Source organism: Ursus arctos, unplaced genomic scaffold (genome assembly GCF_023065955.2).
Source record: "Ursus arctos isolate Adak ecotype North America unplaced genomic scaffold, UrsArc2.0 scaffold_34, whole genome shotgun sequence".
Lineage (NCBI taxonomy): Eukaryota > Metazoa > Chordata > Mammalia > Carnivora > Ursidae > Ursus > Ursus arctos.
Window position 1 is genome coordinate 18088565 of NW_026623030.1, and position 12669 is coordinate 18101233.

Consider the following 12669-nt stretch of genomic DNA (forward strand, 5'->3'; position numbering starts at 1 on the left):
GGTGTTGGAAGAAAACACACACCTCACAGTACAATCAAAGGTGCCGGGGATGTGAGAATATGAATGTGTTTGGGGACCGTCACTCAGCCTGTGGTAGTCTACTCTCCGGACCTAAAGATTCATGTCCACCCCCGCCCACCCCCCCCATGCAATTTACAACCAGCTCAATTGACTTGCACTTAGAAGATTAATTTTCCTTATTCACTAGAAATATAATGAAGACCTACTACGTGTAGGCCCTTTTGTAGACACCGGAGATCAACCAAGAGGTCATCATTTTATAGGAAGAGGTGTGTTTCCCGTGGAGCTATTGAAACTTGACTCCGCTGCCCCCTCACTTGGAAAGACCCTTTCAAGGCCCCTTCTTTTCTCATTCTACATAAATGCGCCCCTGTTCACTTACAAGTTCATCGTTATGCCTTCCTTTTCTAAAATAGGGCCTCCAAACAGTATAAGCTTCAGGATCCATGGAACCTGGATTTCCCAGTGCTTGTGGCCGAACCCGATGATCAGGCCAGTGTGTGTACTGTGACAGTTCGGGAGTGTGTGGTGAATGGAACGGGACCCCGTGAGGACATGCTCCCCCAGTGTGTGTTTCTGCAGACATGGTGCTTGACTTGGACATCTAAACGGTGAGTTAGGAACTGGGAAGCGGGCCCTCCAGGAAAAAAAAAAAAGAACTGAATTAGCAAAGGCCCTCGGGTGGGACAGAGTTTGCGGAGATGGGTCAGAAGAGAGTTTGTATATTTATTTTGAAGCCATTGAAGATGTTGAGGGCTGTGGGAATTGTCTCTCTAGTCAGGTCATAGAGATCTCTTGGGAGAGGAATATTGAAACCCTCCAGCCAAAGATAACCAGACATACACTATATGCTAATAATCCACAAAGATGGTTTTATTTGCTTGCTGGAGCAGGGAGAAAGCATCCTGAAGGGGGCACCTGGGGGGCCGGGTAGGAGGGGCCAGGTAGGAGGGGCCAGAGGGGATCAGTCTAGGATTTGGACTTGTGTTACGTAATTTAAGCAGGAGCTAGGGTTGTGGAGATCAGCTCTCTGTTCAATACAGTCAGCAGTTTGGCAAGAGGGTACTATGGGGTAAATTGTAAAATTCAGAAATTTCCCTGTGGCCCAAGTGGAAAGAGACTCGTTCCCCTCTCCTTTCTTAGAGCATTTCCTTGAGAAACTATGTGTGTGTAAATCTTTCCTGTCTCTTTGATATGTATGTAAAACTTTTGTGTCGGTGCTGTTTTTTAAATATAGTAAACTGTATGTAACAGAAAATTTACCATTTAGCTATTTTTAAGTGTACAATCTGATGGTATAAAGAACAGCAGTGGGGCACCTGGGTGGCTCAGTCAGTCAGTTGAGCGTCCAACTCTTGGTTTCAACTCAGGTCATGATCTCAGGGTCGTGAGATTGAGCCCCATGTCAGGTTGCACGTTCAGCGGGGAATCTGCTCAAAATTCTCTCTCTCTCCCTCTGGCCCTCCCACCCCATGCACTTTCTCTCTCAAATATTTAAAAAAAAAATAAGATAAAGGGCAATGGTGTATAACTGTCATCAGTATCTACTTCCAGAACATCCAGAACATTTTCTATCATCCCAAACAGAAACTCTATAACCATTAAGCAATAACTCCCCATTGCCTCCTCCCTCCCAGCCCTCCCACTAACCTACTTTCCAAGTCTATGAATTTGTCTATTCTAGATGTTTCACATAAGTGGAATCATACAATATTTGTCCTTTTGTGGATGGCTTCTTTCACTTAGCATCATCTTTTCTTTTTTTAAGATTTTATTTATTTATTTGAGAGAGAGAGGGAGAGGGAGAGCATGAGCGGGGGGTGGGGGGCAGAGGGCCACCCACCGAGCAAGTAGCCCAATGTGGGACTCGATCCCAGGACCCTGGGATCATGACCTGAGCCAAAGGCAGGTGCTTAACTGACTGAGCCACCCAGGCACCCCTGCAAATCTTTCTTAAGGGCTCATCAAGCCTCTTGCCAACAGTACAACCCAGGAATGTTTTCCTTATGGGCCTGAGAAACATCTCTTTGAAATGTAAATATCAAGGAAGGTAGTGTCCCTAACTCCCTGGGACCGTGGGGGTTTAGCCTAAGCAACTTGTTCCAAGCTGTAACCACCTGCTTATCGTAAGGATGAGAAGTTTTAGTATTTCCTTGAGCCCAAGGCAATTAGCTAGCACAATGTGTACCCTGATTACCAAGTGAGCTTAGGATGAACTAAGATAGATGTGGTCAGGTCCTCCTCCCTGGGGACAAGTTAGCATTAATCTCTAGAGCATGTGTGGGACGTAGTACTTGGCCATATGTGAAAAGGGTGGCATTTCTCCCCATTTTTGTAATCTCATTAGCAGTTTGCCTGTGCTGTGCCTCAAGTGTAGTTTGATGCTTACTCACCATTAAAACTCTTCTTTTCTAGAGTTGTGGGGAGGCTTTTCTAGATTGGCGGGAGATTTTAATTTCTTCCCCCCTGACAGTATGTTGGTCATGTCTGATCAGAAATGGGAAAAGGGAGGGGCGCCTGGGTGGCTCAGTCAGTTAAGCGTCTGACTCTTGATCTCAGCTCAGGTCTTGATCTCAGGGTTGTGAGATTGAAACCCCACATTGGGTTCCATGCTGGCTGTGGAACATACTTAAAAAAAACAACAAAAAAATAGGGGCGCCTGGGTGGCTCAGTCGTTAAGCGTCTGCCTTCGGCTCAGGGCGTGATCCCGGCGTTCTGGTATCGAGCCCCACATCAGGCTCCTCTGCTAGGAGCCTGCTTCTTCCTCTCCCACTCCCCCTGCTTGTGTTCCCTCTCTTGCTGGCTGTCTCTCTCCCTGTCAAATAAATAATAAATAAAATCTTAAAAAAAAAAAGAGACACTGTATATTAAAAAAAAAAAAATAGGAAGAAGGAGGGCCTGGGTGGCATGGATAAGAAAACAATAGTTGTTCATGAGAACGGGGTCTGCCGTCCACGTAATGGGCTGAAAACTTCGGTTACCAAAGTCTGAGTGTTCTTGGGGCTGATTTTCACATTCTCTGGGCCAGGATGAAAGCCAGGGGAACATTCAGGAGCCATGCTGGGGACATGGACTGGGATTGTGGCTAAGGAAACAGGGAGAAAGAGACAGATTGATAACTATTAGGAGTGATCTTTTAGAGAAGAAAATTGCTTCCTTATTAAAAAAAAAAAAAGTTTTCTCAAAGAAACTGAGGCAGACAGACCATAACCTCTGTTTGACATTTGAGTATGGAGAGTGCTTCTCAGCACACTTAAGATCCCAACCCTCTTTCCAGGCCCCGTAGGATCTGACAGAGTACGTTCAGTGTTTGAGAGCATGGAACATGGAACCTCCACCTCTTTCCAGTTCAGAGCTGCCCAGCTAATACCTTCCCCCTTCCTGGTCCACAAAATCAAGAGCACAAAAGCAAGGTTGTCTTACACTGCTAAGTGTTGGGTTTATTTGTTACGTGGAAACAGTTACTGACATTGACACGTTGTTTCATTTCATAGGAAGATCTGTTGTTATCCCCATTTTATAGAGGAGGAAACCGAGGCACAGAAAAGTTAACCTCTGTTGGGCATTTAGATGTAGATGGTGAGGGAGAAAGAGGTGCCAAGGATGGCCACAAGTTCTAGTTGTGCAGAAATGGCTGGGTGGGTGGCCATTCCTCAGGCAGGAACCACTGGGAGAGAACAAGGTGAAGTTGCTGCAGGATGTGTGTTTTTTCCTGGACACATTGAGTTTTAGGGACCCGAAGGGAATGTCGGGTGAGCAGTTAGCTAAGTGAGTCTAGATCTCAGAGGAGCAAACTGGGCTGCAGAGAGTTGTGGACATTTAAAGTGGGTGTGGATCATTGCAGACAGGGTGAGAGAGTGAAAGAAGGGGGCTATGGCTGAGCTCCCAAGGTAACCCCCCTTTTCCCACCCTCCCGACAGGGAGCCACCCAGAGGGAGAATCAGGAGAAGGTGGGGCCCCAGAGGCCAAGGGATGCCGGCATTTCCAGAAGAGGTATGGTAAACAGTGCTCACCACCGCCATCGGATTTCCAGGAGGGAAGGCCCAGACTCCGTCCCAGATCAGCTACACTTTGGGGGCTGCTCTAAAATTTCTGGTTTCATGACTGTGGTAGCAGCAGCAGGTTGAACAGAGGGTTATAAATTAATTCGGTAAGTAACGACAAGACTGAAAAATGCTGGGAAGGAATCCTATCTGGGGCAGTGGGGCTGAGGTGAGGGAAGGGAGGTCATCTGGAGAGGTTAAACTAAGGCCTGGAGGAAGAGGAGGAGTAGCTAGAAGGAGGACATCCCAGCACGAAATATATTCCAGGCAGTGGGACCAGCATACATGCGGAGGCCAGAAGTGGAAGGAAAGAGACCAGGCTGGCTGGGGTGTGACTAGTGAGGGAAAGAATGGCTTCAGGTAGATAAAGAGGGGCAAACAGGGGACTATCCCTTTGCATCAATGGTAGGGATTTTGGATTCATCTCTAAGTGCAAGAGGGAGCCATGGATGGCTTACCACCATCCACTGAGAGTTAACTTCACAACTTCAATACTTTCAGGGCATTCTGATTTCCAAATTGGGGTGGGGGCCTTACTGAGCCTCCATGTACGGACAACAGATTGTTCTCTTCCCCAACTGGACTTTGAGCTCCTTTGAGGCAAGGACACCGTCTCACTCACATCTGTATCCTCAGGCCACACAGCGCAGGGCCCGGGTTAAAAATAATAATACTAATTATTTTTTTTATTAAAGATTTTATTTATTTGAGAGAGAGAGAGAGTGATTGAAATAGAGGGAGTACAAACAGGGGAGGAGCAGAGGAAGAGGGAGAAGCAGGCTTCCTGCTGAGCAGGGAGCTGGACTCTGGGATCATGAGCTGAGCCAAAGGCAAATGCTTAACAGACTGAGCCACCCAGGCAGGCGCCCCTGTTCTTGTTGTTGTTGTTGTTATTATCATTGGTGCAGGCACCGAATTACCTGGATGGTAATTCCTGCTTTAAGGGTTCAAAGCCAGGCTCTACCACCTTTTGTGTCTGTGACTTTGAACCAGTGACTCCCACCTTTATGAGCCTGGTTTTCGGTATTCTAGAATGGGTATTACGGTACCCATCATAGAGGTCTCTAATAGAGGAGAATGAAATGTAAAATACTTGGCACAGCATTCAAGAACATTAAATTAGCCGTTATTACAGCATACTGGTTTAGAGCACAGTCAAGCAGAAGTCAAGCGGCTCTGAATTAACATCTAGTACACGGGATCCTGAGCAAGTCCGTTTAGCTCCCTGAACCTCAGTTTCCCCATCTGTAACTCGGGGAGATAAGAATTGATAGGGTTATTGGGAAGGACCGCTGAGCTCATGCACAGGAAGCGCTCCGAAAAAACAAGAAAGGTGGATGCTGCCACGACCGCGGGTTCGCAGCTCTCAGACCCACCCCACTTGTTGCAAGAACCGGTTTCCCTGTGCCTGCAGCAGCCCAGGCGGAGAGGGTGCAGCCACGGGCGTGGGCGGGGCGATCCGTGCGCCCGCCCCTCGAGGCGGGTGGGCGGGGCGAAGCGGGGCGCCCCGGCGCGCGCGCGCGCGGCGGGCCCAGGTACGCGGACAAGATGGCGGCAGCAGCGGTCGACAGCGCGATGGAGGTGGTGCCGGCGCTTGCGGAGGAGGCCGCACCCGAGGCGGTGGGCCTCAGCTGCCTCGTCAACCTGCCCGGCGAGGTGCTGGAGTACATCCTGTGCAGCGGCTCGCTGACGGCCGCCGACATCGGCCGCGTCTCCAGCACCTGCCGGCGGCTGCGCGAGCTGTGCCAGAGTAGCGGGAAGGTGTGGAAGGAGCAGTTCCGGGTGAGGTGAGCCTGCCGCCCCGCCAGCTCGCGGCCCGCGCCCCCGCCCCGCGCCCCCCGGGCCCCGGCCTGGCCGGCCTGCGCCGCCACCTCCCTGCCCGTGCGCGGATTCCCTCCCCGGAGGCCACCCCCGGACCCCTGCCCGCGGACCGACAGACAAAGGCCTCCAGGCCGCCGGCTCCCCGGGCCCCTGGGGTCCACGCCGCGCGGACCCGCCGCTGCCCAAATTGCGCATCGGGAAGCGCCCGGCAGCCGGGGCCCGCCATAGAGGGTGACGACGGTAGGATCGCTGCTGATCCATCCTGCGCGCTTCTTTGTGCGCGACTCCGAGCTAAAATGTTTACATGGATCCGGCGATGCAGTGATCCTAACAGCCCTTGGAGGAAGCGGACGCAGCATTCCCTGGTTGCGGGCGGAGAGCACAGATTTCGGTGTGGGACCCCGGATAAATCTGGCCCTGCCACACTTGCCATATGACCTTGGGGGGTAGCGACTTCTCTTTCTTTTGAGCCTCATTCATCGACTTTACCTACGTTTTACTGTGGTTATTAAATGAGATGATGTGTAAGGAGCATTTACACAGGGCCCGGCCCTTGGGAGACGCGCGATCAATGTTAGCAGCCCTTGTCGTCACTATTATTGTTGCTGCAAGTGTCCCCATTTTATAGATGGGGAGTAGAGACAGCATTCCTACTGCTACGCCAAGGTCACGCCGCGAGCTGCGTGCCGGGTGGAGATTGAACTAGGGCCACCGCGAGGGCCCCTGGTGCCACTGAACCATACAGCTTTCCCTGTTTCTCAAGGCTGCCTTTGATTCCTGTGTCTGCCTTCGAGTCTCTTAAGCTGAGAGGGTGTTTCTCTCCTTGTAGGTGGCCTTCCCTTATGAAACACTACAGCCCCACCGACTACGTCAATTGGTTGGAGGAGTATAAAGTTCGGCAAAAAGCTGGGTTAGAAGCCCGGAAGATTGTAGCCTCATTCTCAAAGAGGTTCTTTTCAGAGCACGTAAGGATCCCTTGATGTAGCTCCCTGCTTTTGCCTGCTAGTGGTGTATGTGTCTGGGTCTGTAGGCATTAGCTCATCCAGCTCTTTCTGATATCCCTTTTTCAGTTCTGTCACAATCCCTGACTCACTTGATGGCCGCAAGAGTCATTGTGTCCTTTTCCTCCCATCCAACAACACGAAGCCATTTGTGCCTGCCAGCTTTACTTTTCTAAAGCCAGAGAGAGAATGGGGGTGGAGAGGGGAGGGAGGGACCCGCAGCAAGCACAATGTAGAGGGAATCCAGATCAGCATTATTTCTCTTCAAGGAGGTTAAACATATTTTTCACAGCCTCCCCTTGAGTTAGGGGATCATCCGTGATCCAACACTACAGATTTCGCCCAGTTGTTTTCCCGGAAGGGTTGACGAAATTAATATGGTTTTTCTTCTCTGGCTTTGCAGGTTCTAACTAACCGGTAGTGAACAGCATTATTTCTTAAGGTAGCCCAGGATTAGAAGCTATCTGTATATCAGAATTATTACTCCTTCAGTGAAATTATCTTGCATTCATTATCCCTGAAAAGTTTTTATTTTTTAAATATTGCTGAAATGCAAGGGTTTTTGTAGTTGTTTTTGTCTTCCCACAGGGTCTCGGAAGTCTCTGTATTAGGTCGTGATTCTTAACTTTTTGTAATTCCAGGAAGTAGTTTACACTAATATTTTAAATTTATTTCTTATTGAGGGTCTAGAAGTAGAGCCAGTCTGATTTATTTATTTATTGGGTTTGGGGGTTTTTTTTGGTTTGTTTGTTGTTTAAGTAAACGCCCATTGTAGAGCTTGAACTCACGACCCTGAGATCAAGAGTCATATGCTCTACTGAGTGAGCCAGCCAGGTGCCCCTGATTTATTTTACTGTCCTGGTTTGCTGGAGATTGATTCTTTCTTTCTTTCTTTTTTCTTTCTTTCTTTCTTTCTTTCTTTCTTTCTTTTTTTCTTTTTCTTTCTTTTTTTAAGATTTTATTTTTAAGTAATTTCTACACTCGATGTGGGGCTTGAACTTACCATCCTAAGATCAAGAGTTGCATGTTCTCCCTGACTGGGCTAGCGAGGCACCCTGATTAATTCCTATTTTCTAATTTTAATTAATATTACTAAATGGAGTTCATACATCTGAAATGTTTTCAAGGCTTTTCAAGTTTTGAAAGGGAAAATTTGAACTTTGGACAAATTTGAACTTATTCCCCTGTGGAGAATAAAACTAGATATCCCCCAGTGTATCTTTCATTTTTTTTTTTTTTTAAGATTTTATTTATTTATTTGAGAGAGAGAGCAGGAGGCAGAGTGAGACCAAGCCAGGTGATTGGGGGGGTGGGGGCAGGACACGAGCCAACTCTGCACTAAGCACAGAACCAGACGTGGGTCTTGATCTCAGAACCCTGAGATCATGACCTGAGCCAAAATCAAGAGTGGGACGCTTAACTGACTGAGGCACCTCTGGTATAATTCATTTCTGTAAATAAATGTTAGTTGATATTAAGATGGACAGAATTTATGTCCTATTCTGAGTATGCCAGGCCCTGACCAAAAGCATTCATATCAAATTTTAAAACTGGTACAAATGTGTGTGTACACACATATTAGGGTGCTAGAATTTGATGCACTTGGTCGTGGGCTACTAGTTTGAATCCTCTATTTCTAGTCCAGCTGGTTTCGTGTGCATTTTTAACAGCTTGTGTGTTTGTCTAATAATGATGAATTATTGTGTTTTTTCCTTAGCTCCCTCTTTCCCTGTACCACTGCCTAATTAGAAATATGTCAAGGACTTTGAACATAGCAGGAATATACTTAAGATTGATCTGTGGGCGGATGATTACTTTGGCTCAGGACCCTTATATTCCCGTGTTCTCTGCATGCGCACAGGTTGACATGAAATTTCCTGGCTACTTTCAAAACAAACTGGGAGAAGTAATAGAATTTTAAAGCTCATTTGTACCACCGCCTCAATTTACAGAGGAGAATATAGGCCCGGTGGGTTAAGTGAGTTGCCCAAAGTACTCTGGTCCTACTAGAGTACAACATAAATTGCATGAAATCACTGTTGTAAATGAGGATATTTTGTATTTCTAATCCTTGTTTCAGAGCTATTCTTTTCACATTAGAACTCAGTAATTTCAGGAATTCCAGACTATGAAAATACAATTAATTTACAACTGACAGTAAGATCTGCACAAATTATTGTTACTTCACGTGTTACTTCCCACCGTGGTGGGTGGTGCGGGATAGCGTAGGACAGCTGTTACCTGCTCCACGCACGTGAGCAGCTTTGTTTGCAGCTCAGGTTTGTGTGTGAGAGTGACGGATTATCGCCTGTTATTGAGGCCTGTTTGTATGTCTTCTTCATAGGTCCCTTGTAACGGTTTTAGTGACATTGAGAATCTTGAGGGACCAGAGATATTTTTTGAGGATGAATTGGTGTGTATCCTAAATATGGAAGGAAGGTAAGTCATAGTTTTAGCAGGAATTGGTTTTTGTTTGTTCATTCTAATAATGCCCAGAATTCACTGCTGTAATTTGTATGGGGCCGAACCCTGGGATGTGTTTTCCGAATAGTTATGTCTTACCGTAGTTATATTTTTGAAAAGCTCTGTGTAAATAATGTAAATACACTGAGACCATTGATATTTAAAGAAACCTTGCAAAATCCTTTTGGAAAGAAAAGAGAATTAGTATTTTATTCCTACTGTGGGTCAAATACTGTGCTCAGCACTTGTGTCTGTTTTTCATTTAATAATATGAACTACCCTCCCTTTGTATTATTTCTTCCTTTATATTATCTTTCTCCACCTACCATCACCAAATTTGTCTGTTATGGATTGAATTTTTTTTTATTTTCTTAGGCATGTTTTAATTTAATAGAGGTTTTTTTAAATGATTTCTGAATTTGGTTAAGAATAATCTCACTTTGGCCATGAACATAATTGGTATCCGATTGAAGCTTTCCTTTCTCTCTCCTAATCAAGAAGACTATCCATCATCTCTTGTTTGTTGCTTACAATTTTTTATGCCTCATATTTTCTGCTGTAAAGGTTTATTTCCAGTTTACCTAAAAGATGACTTGGCTTCCAGTTTAACATACCTATGAAAAAGATTTCCTGCTCTAAAAGTTCTGGAAACTATTAGCGATGGAAGATAAGAAGGCTAGCTTAGCATCTTCCTTCGAGCTTATTGTGCAGTATCTCACAAACAAGGCGTAGGATATTTTCCTTGTTGTTTTTAAAGGGGTTTAGGAGAGAGCACTGTCTATCAGTGGAACAACTGTAGGGGAGAGGTAAGATGTGCCACTATTCTAGGCCTTGGATGAGTTCAGATGCAGAGGTCATTTTTCCGTTTCTATTTTGGTTTATCTATAAATGAATTGAAGTATGATCTAATAGTCAGTATTGCGCAGCCTTAAAAATAAAAGCTGACCTGTCTTTTTTACATATATGTGAGTATATTTTCAATTACATAAACGTAATGTCATATTGGTTGCTTTAGTTTTGATTTGATGTTGAGTGCAGACTTTGCTTTTTCTTGCTTATGCTGTTTCTCCCTTCCTCCCCACTCCCTCCATTTGTGTTGGCTTCCCCTGCCCCACCCGTGTAATTAATGATGACAGCTTAGCCTATGTTCTTCCGTGCTGATACGCATCGATATATGTGGGGATGGAGGGAGATCATTTATTTCACAGAATTTTGATCATAAAATATGTGCTTTTCTGTATCTTTTTTTTTTCTCATTCGTATTACCTTGTGGAAATCTAATCAGCTGATAAAAAGGCAAACTCATTTTATTAATGACTGTATACTGTTCTGCAGTACAATTTATTTAACTATCGCACTGTTGTTAAGCAACCGCTTTCTTCTCCATCTTATATTATTGTGGAGGGTGATGTTTTTTGTGGTTTCATTTCTAAGTAATAAGTTCCTGGGAATGAGTGTCTGAGGTCAGACATAGAATGTTATTGAAAAACATGAAAGATAGCCTGTCCTTGACTGGGGAGACTTACCATTACAAAAATGTCAGTTCTTCTAAAATTAACACATAACCCTAGCACCATTCCAATTAGGACCCAAAAAGAGTTTTGGGACAGGAGTTTTTTGTTTTAATTAGATAATATTGTCATAAAATATGTTGAGAAGAAAAAATTCACTGGAAGAGCCAGAAAAAAACAATTTTTAAATAATTGCAATGTAAATCTTGCGTCACTAGATAATAGGACGTAGATGAAGCTAGCTGTAACCAAAACAGTGTTGAAGTAGAAGTTGAGAGCTGCATCAGTGACAAAGAATAATTTAGAAGCGTGTCCCAGCATAAAAGGTAATTTAATACAGTTAAAGTCAGAGGGAAAGGATGGCATATTTAATGATTGTTATTGGAAATAACTGAATATTCATCTGGAAGAAAGTAAAACTGGAATCATATACAAAAATTAAGTTCCAAAAGATTAAATAACCTAAATTTAAAAATTATCACAATGAAAATCCCTCAATAAAATAGCAGACTTTGTTTCTAATCTAGGGAGACCTACTTAAGACTAATGATACAGAAGCAATACAAGAATATAGATAGTTTTGCAATAAAAAATAAACTTCCTTCTGACCAAAGAAACTATAAAGAACGTCAGTAGAATTCTTAAAATTTCTAAGAAGAGATTGAAAAAGGTACAAAGGAGGAGGACATTCACAGAAGAGCAGATCCAAAGAGCTGAAAATCCTGTAGGTCTTTAAATTCACTCTGCAAAGAAATGTTAAATAACAACAAAGTATTGATTTTTTTTTTTTTTTTAGATTGGCAAACATAACTAAATATGCACAGCCAGTGGAAAAGTACAGTTACAGTCTTTTTAGAAGTGAGTGTCATAGATACGTCACCTCTTGGCCTGACACGTATTTTGAGCCTCTAACAGGGTTATTTTTAAATGAGAGGGAATACTCACATTTGTAAATATTTTGGGATGCTAGTGTTCTTGAAGGACCCTGTTTGTATTCATTCCTGGCAAGTGCTTATTGTGCAAATATGGAAAGCATAGGAAGGAAGGATAGTTTCCCATAAATGCTGAAGCACCAATCTCTGGATATTTGAAAGCAGTTTGCATTTATGGTATTTTGTGTGGTCTTAAAAAAGAGTATATCTACATCAAATAAAGATTTGAAACAACATGTAAAAAATGGCATATGCTGTACCTGAAAAAATGACCCAGAGTGACCATCACTGAGACATATTTCAGTAAACCTACTGGATTTTAAAGACAAAAAAGGCTTTTGGGCATCCATGCAAAAAAGATGAAGTCACTTATATGGTTAAGAGAATCAGAATATCATCAGACTTTTCAACAATTGCTCTATGTCAGAGGAAAAAAGAGTAATATATTTAAGATGCTCAAGGATCAGAAATGTCAGCCAAGGATTTTTATATCCAGCCAAACTGACTTCTAAGTATAAAGGCTGCAGACAAACTTATCAACTTGTGAGGACTTGGGGACTTTTGAGCCCTTCGTGAGAAATGCGCTAGAAAATGAGCTTCAAACAACCAAAACAACCAGAGAGACACTGACACAAGGACTAATGGTGAGCATGAAATACGTATTTACTTGTAGAATTAAATCCAAGCAACAGAGTAGAAAGTGTTGTATGTAATAGCCATAAGCCTTTTCAATATAGACCTAGTACAGTTGTTGAAGGAAATGAGCAGAGAATAGGGGAGAATGTAAACAAATATTTAGCTGTTTTCATTACTCATCAAGGTGATGAAAATCTTGGTCTTGTTACTCTGAGGCTGGGCATGTGTGTGTTTCTAAGAT

At 44.1% G+C, this 12669-nt stretch overlaps 1 protein-coding gene across 8 annotated transcripts in view; it reads left to right on the forward strand.

Annotated features, from left to right (window-relative positions):
- The first annotated feature begins 5554 nt into the window (after positions 1–5554).
- The window catches only part of FBXO21 (F-box protein 21), a 45207-nt gene continuing 38092 nt past the window's right edge, over positions 5555–12669 (forward strand). For 3 of the 8 annotated variants that reach the window (XM_026514963.4, XM_026514964.4, XM_048221389.2), the window contains exons 1-3: positions 5555–5851; positions 6715–6850; positions 9231–9325. In XM_026514963.4, coding sequence (XP_026370748.1) covers positions 5613–5851; positions 6715–6850; positions 9231–9325 — 470 coding nt within the window. In that variant the 5' untranslated portion in view covers positions 5555–5612. The remainder of the gene's footprint in view (positions 5852–6714; positions 6851–9230; positions 9326–12669) is intronic. The other 5 variants (XM_044389889.3, XM_026514965.4, XM_048221387.2 and 2 more) reach the window with 2 other exon arrangements.